The sequence below is a fragment of the Entamoeba invadens genome (assembly GCF_000330505.1).
Source record: "Entamoeba invadens IP1 unplaced genomic scaffold scaff_1105074724705, whole genome shotgun sequence".
NCBI classification, from domain to species: domain Eukaryota; phylum Evosea; order Mastigamoebida; family Endamoebidae; genus Entamoeba; species Entamoeba invadens.
This window is the reverse complement of record NW_004443520.1, coordinates 7,716-15,006: the sequence shown is the minus strand read 5'-3', so window position 1 is coordinate 15,006 and position 7,291 is coordinate 7,716. Positions and strand designations below refer to the sequence as shown.

Here is a 7,291-nt window from a genome sequence, read left to right as displayed (position 1 = left end):
GTGCTCATTAATAATTTACATGATATTTTGGTATAAACAGTTCTCAGCTGTTAAATGTCGTGTTTATCATATACTCTAATAAGTTATTATTCCGACATCTTTATTTAACATGATTAAAATTTTATAAATTAAGTTGTGTTTGTTGTATAAGTGTGCTTTATTGTTTTTGTGTCTTTGTTATTCGTAGTTTTATTGTATGTATTATTGTAATTTATAAACAATTAAACCGGTTGTTTAGGTTATGACAAACGTATGCAATTGTTTTTGATGACGAAAAACATTTTTATCATTTTGGTTTTATATTATTCTATGTTTTAACTTTAAAATATTGTTTGTTTAATTCAAATATCTTTTATTACATAACTCATTTATTATTTATTGTATTTTTATTGATTGTTCAAATCAAAAATGATACATTTTTTAAAAATGTAATATAATAAATTCAAATGTGTAACAACACATTCAATTCGTTGAATTTGTATGGCGATATCTTTCGTGTTGACAACTATATAATTATTAAACACAATAAGTATTTTTTTAAATCAATTAATCGATTTGTTTTTATTTTTTTCATTTATGAAAACTTTAATTCAATAACAAAAATAATTTAAGTATGTCAAAATGTTATTTGTTTTTGTTTTTTCATCACAATTTAGATAAAAATTATTTTGATTAATGGCAAATTTGCTAATATGGTCAAGTTTTTGATTGAATGAACAATAATATAGTAATTTAAATAAAAACTATATTTTATTATTTTAAAGAAATTTTATTTTATTATATAAAAAACCATTGAAATAGTAAATTATTTTTTATGTGAGTTACTTTTATAAAAGTGAGTCAAAAAGCGAAGTAGTGAGTCATTTTTTGACAAGTGAGTTTTAAAAGTGAGAGGTGAGTTAATAGCCAATAAACAAGAAGTTTCTATTTGATGCATGATCATATTATATTGTGTTTAAATTATATTTTATGATTTAATCAATCACAAAGTTCAGTACTTGTTTTAAATCAAATGTTATTAAATAATTAATTGTTAATAATTAAATTTAATTAATTGAATTGCTATTCTTAACTATAAAATATAATAAAATTAATCAATAAAACAATTGAATTGGTTTTGATTGATATTCAAAGACGACAAATTGTAAATAAATTGTTCTTTGCCGTAGTTGACCATAATTGGATTTGTTTGTCTGAATGCGATAGCAGCAGACAAATCCGAAAAGTCTATTTTTACTTTTTTTATTAATTTTCCATTGACAGTGAAGAAGACTTCATTAGTGCTTTTAATAAAACCACACCCGGCTATATCCACTTTACCAAGTACTAATCCAAACGTCACTTGTTGCTCATTTTCAATTTCATTGCCGTTATAATAAAAGGATCCATCACTAGAATCCATTCCAATAGAAGGAGTCCCCCACCATTAAATACTTAAACAAATAGTATGTACTTGACACGACTCCTAATGACACACAACTAAGTCCTTCCACACTGATCTCAAAATATTTTAAGTCATTGGAATTATAGTTCTCGGACTTTCCAGTCGAGTTGATATACGTAATGTTTTGTGTATACCCCATCTTGTCCCAAAAATAAAACGAAATTAACATCTCATAATCTAAGTCTTTGTGGTACTCACTTTGAGGGATAATGTTCTTGGTAACTACAGACCCAAGCGACATTGGTACAAATTTAGACAGCCCACAAAATTCATTGCAGTCGTTTCTAATTACATTATTTTTGTTTTCACTGTAGTAGAATTCAATTTTATCAATTTTAGATTCAAATCCATCAAATTTAACATATGAATTTCTTATATAAATTTCAGTATTTAACTTCTCAAGTTTCAATTTTGATATTTTCAGAGTTGTGCACTGCGAAATAGAAACATTCTGGACCTCTGGAATTTCCATATGAATTGAAGTTGAAGTCGCTTCACTGCAAATAATTCGTTTCACTTTTGTTGTGCAATTTGTTTTAAATTTGATAGTACAAGACTTACACACCTGGACAACTTCAAGTTGCTGAAATTCGCACATTTTATCAAAAATGACTTCCATTGAATTTTCGATAAAAATCGTTTTTAAATGTGGCGCTTTTATGCAGAACCTTCCTTTATCAACGCCGTTCAAATTAAATGTTTGTATATTCAAAAAGTCTGCACCAAAGGGCTCTCGTATTCCAAATCTACAATTAAACAATTTAAAGCTCAAAATACTATCAGAAAGCCTCAACAAGTGTTTTTCATCTATTGGCAGTTGTATAACTTCAAGAAAATTGTTATCGACATGGTCTATACTATAAACATCTCTTTGAATGTCAGAAAAAATTAAACTAGTAGGGCAGACCTTCTCTAAGATAATATCTAATTGCTTCTGATTTAAAATAGTGACTTACTCATTAATTTTTAAAACGGCATTTTCACACACAACTCTATTTGTGTATTTCTCACTCATTTCTGGACTAAAAGTTCGCGAGTAAAACATAATCTTTTTGAATTTTTCAAGTTTTTGAGAATCATCAGAAGAAATCGTTGAAGCCAAAATAGAAATTGCCACGTCATCACGATGTAAAAGACACTTCTCGAGTATCAGAGACTGTTCTAAGACACTCTCGTTGATCTCGAGAGGACGCCCATTTGAAGTGTTAATATGAATTGTGCGTGGTAATCTAATACACGTGGAAGCATTGGAATTGGTCACTTTTGTGATAAAAGAACAGACCCCCTCGAATCACCAGACAAGTAATTGAGTCGAGTAAAAATGTCTACATTGTTCATGACGAAATAATTGAGTTGTTGTATTGTTTCTGTGGAATAAAAATTACTTTTGGCTTCGTTGGAACTTAAATATAGAAACACCATTTTGGGAAAGAGTTCTTCACACATTTTTTGATCTAAAATGCCGTCTGAAACAATATCTTCAATTTCACATGTTTTAACACACTGAACACACTGGAGAAGAGGCAAAACGTCTGAGTCCAAACTTGAATATAACAAGGTGTCTGGTGTGAAGTATTTAAAGAACCAAAGATAAGAGGAAACATAGTTAAAAGGCGGATTTGTTTTGAGGGCATGGAGAGAAGATTCACATTTGTGAGAGACTTGAAGAAAAGTAAAAACGTCTTCTTTTGTACAGAATTCAAGTGCAATTTGAACAAATATGGAAGTTCTAACATTGTTGGCATGTGCTTTTAGTTTTTAGTTGTAAATTTCTAAAGATCAATTGTATGTTGAATTATTTAATCTTTATTTAAATTTTAAAGTCAATAATAATAATAATAATTGATATTTTTATTTTTTTTATTAAACACATATTTATTTGTAATAAAAATTTATTCTAAAACCAACTTTGGTTTAAACAACCAAAAATAAACAACATAATTAGAGTTAGACAAGTTTGCCTTAAATGGAATATTTTGACTTAAATGGTTCACGTTGATGGTTTAAAAACTATTAACAATAGTAAACAATGGGATAAACTAGAAAATAATTAAATGGTTAAATAGAATAATATTTAAATTATTATTAATTTTATTGTTTTTTGTTACAGTTGAATCTTAAAAATAAAACCAAAACACATTTTAAGTATTGTTTTGTATGTTTCAACATGTTTGTCTCGTTGTATTTAAACATCTTAAAACATACACCGCCTCATTCGGAAACGTTTGTGTTACTTTATTTTTATTGTAAATACAATAAATTAGCAGTATTTCCTATCGTGATGGGTAAATACTGTTTTTAACTTAACCAAATAATACACATAAAAACGAATTCAATGAAAGGAAATATTGCCAAACCTCCCAAGAGTGGGATTTTAAGAACCTCCGCTTGATTATGGCAAGTGAAACGTATACCCACTTAATATAGAGTGGGCCTATGTTTTTCGGTTTGTTCTTAATTAATGTTCGTTTAATAGAAAACAACAAGAACTTTGAATACACATTCTGGAAATCAGACTGTATTTATAATTGACTTGAATTTGAAATGTTATGGTTATACAATCAAATAATTTTTAATTGTACTTTACGTTGTTTGCTAATATATTAAAATGTTGATAATGATCATGATTGTGTGATAGTTTATAGTAATCTTTACTGGTTTATAGCTTTCTTATTCTTATTATAATCGTTTGGGTTTTTGACTTGCTTTTAATTATTTAATTATTTACAGTGTTATTCACTGGGTTTTCGATTCCCACCATTTTCAATAATTATTAAGTCAGTTTATTAATTATTTAGTCAAAAAAATAAATTATTTCGTCACATATTTTAATTAAACACCACCTACAATTATTAGTCCAGCATAATTAATAAATAGACCATGCAAAAAAATATTAATACCATCACAAATAGTTTCAATATTATAATTTTTATATTTCATTCACAAAAATAAATAGGCGCACCACAAACTTATATGTTCACGTCATTTAGAATTATTAAAGTTTTTTCTGAATTATTTCACTTTCAACAAAAAAATAAATTATTTCTTTATAAATGTTATAAAAAAATATTACAATGAAATTAATTTAAAGATTATCTTGAGCATACACCTTTCTCCAAACTTCATTTCTACATCTTTGCATTGTCGCATTAATTTCATGTAATTATTTTGAAATGCTGTTTAACAATGTGAATGAAATGAGTAATGCGGTTTTTGCGGTTTTAATGGTTCAAAGGATATATACTTCCCACTTTCATCAACTTTGTCAGCAAAGCAGCGCAATGAATAGGTATTCCAAAAGTCTGTTAAAATCTTCTGATTTCTGGTCAGGTTTCTTTCCAAACTCTTCAACAAACAGTTGCTTGAGCTTCAAACCAATTTTGGTGTATTGGTGCTTTTAGTGTTCTGAATGTTCTGGCCCAAATTTCTTCGGTCTTCATCTTGGATTTGATTGTATTGGAGACGGAATGAATAGTTGAATTGCAAATGATTGGAGCAGAGTACCTAGTAGAGGTGTAGGCGTTAATTGTCTATAATCGGTCCGTACACTTGAATCTGTGAGATCAACGTGATCTACTGATGCTCGGTTCATTATACTTTGAAATAGTTTTAATGTCGATTTTTATTTTTTTTTGTTGAAAGTGAAATAATTCAGAAAAAACTTTAATAATTCTAAATGACGTGAACATATAAGTTTGTGGTGCGCCTATTTATTTTTGTGAATGAAATATAAAAATTATAATATTGAAATTATTTGTGATGGTATTAATATTTTTTTGCATGGTCTATTTATTAATTATGCTGGACTAATAATTGTAGGTGGTGTTTAATTAAAATATGTGACGAAATAATTTATTTTTTTGACTAAATAATTAATAAACTGACTTAATAATTATTGAAAATGGTGGGAATCGAAAACCCAGTGAATAACACTGTATATAAACTTGAATATAAAAAGCAATAAATTAGTTCGGGTTATAGTTCAAAAAATATTATAATTGAACTATAATTTTTACCATTTAACCCAAACTTGTCGTTTAAGTCAAACTTGTCATACTGTAATTGAACAAAATGTGTATTAAATATTTTTGAAATAAATATTATTATTATTTAAACAGATGCACGTGTACAAATCAATTTACACGTTTTATAAAAAATAAAAATTGTATTGTTTTGTAATTATCGTTATTTGAAATTCAAGTTTAATTTCAATATTGAAATTTGTAAACGTTTAACACCCAATTTGTTTTAATTTTTTTTAAAATGAGTGTATTAAATACTAAGAAAAACCTTTAATTTGTTAACCCTACCAATACCAGAAATATTATTGTTATAACACGCATATGGATGAATATAAACTTTAATTTTTGAACAGAAAGAAATTCTAATTTATATGTTATTAAGCTTTAATGTAGTATTTTTTAGTTCTGGTTCGATTTAACATTTATAAAATATAAAAAGTTTGCACGTTTTATTTTTTATATGTTATATGTATATTAAGTCTATAACTGTTTGATCACACAAATTAGTTATAACATATATTTTATAGTAATCTATAGAAAAGTTCTTTCTTTAAAATTGTCAAAAATAGTGATGTTGTTTATATACAATAGTTTATTTTGTGTAATGAAAACGATTTTTTTAAAACTATAGTTAAGATAATAATTTTGTAAATATATCTCGTATACATATGATTCTCAACAAAAGCTTTAAAAATGAGAACGCTAATTATCAGTGTGGTTGCACAACTAATAACATAATATTTAATTGTTTGTTATAAATATCATAATTCAATGGAATGTCAACATTTTTACAATATAGTTACAAAACATCAAAACATTTACAACACAAACTGAATAACAATACTTATTTTAAAATTTTAAAAGTATAACGTATCCCTTGTTTTTGAATGAAAGAATTTTTTATCAAGATTTTATTTGATACGTTTTTTATTTAAAAACCTTGTTTTTGGCAATACATATTATGTATAGTTTATTATACTATACACAAATTATTGATATAAAAAGAAAAAAATAAAACTTGAAGATAATAACAGGAAATTTCGTCAAGTTTTCCTCACAGATAAAAAAAACATTTTTTCAACAAAAATACGATTTTAGGTTAAAATTTACTATTAATTTGTAGTAAATTAAACTGTTTTTTTACTATTAATCTTGTTTTCTGGTATTCCCCATGGTTGTAAAAAGTTTAAAGCGTTTTTTGCATTATTTTTTTCTAATATACACTCAAAATGAATAAGATATAAATAAGTTTACATTTTTTGAAAATTTTTGGTACTGGAAGGGTTAATACTTTGCAGCTTCTTTTATTTTGTTTAATATTAAAAAATAAAAAAGTTGATGTTTTATTTTTTTGCCAAGTGAAAAAAAAATAAAAAGAGAAAAAAACCTGTTTGAACTTTTTTGAGAATTTTTATTTTTGTGATTTTAGTAAAATTTATATTTAAATGATAACAAAAATTTCTAAGATATTGGAATTATTGTTATTTTTTAGCATCTCTGGGTGTTTCATTATATATTGCAATTTGCTAAAACGACTAACGTTTGTAATATACGTTTTGACGCCACTTGACGTGACATTTTATCGACTTGATTCACATTAATTCATAATGTTTTTTATTTTAAATACACACACTTACAATTAAAGAGAATAAAACGTCTGTTTTTATTTTTCTAATGTACCAAAATTTACTTCGATAACCATTGCTAACATTAAGTATCTTTATTTTAGTATTCAACGTTAAACATATCACTTAATTCGGAATTGACTTAAAATTACAAAAAACGAACTGTTTTTGTTTGAACATTTAGTTTTTAATTATAACGG

The 7,291-nt window shown here is 25.9% G+C and overlaps 1 protein-coding gene across 1 annotated transcript; it reads right to left on the bottom strand.

Moving 5' to 3' along the window:
- Window positions 1-1,391: 1,391 nt before the first annotated feature.
- Window positions 1,392-2,641, bottom strand: EIN_231560 (hypothetical protein; the record flags this gene model as incomplete). The annotated part of the gene is made up of 3 exons (XM_004258499.1): window positions 1,392-2,375; window positions 2,436-2,492; window positions 2,615-2,641. The coding sequence occupies 3 exons, from the start codon at window positions 2,639-2,641 to the stop codon at window positions 1,392-1,394; spliced, it is 1,068 nt and encodes a 355-aa protein (XP_004258547.1).
- Window positions 2,642-7,291: the final 4,650 nt, after the last annotated feature.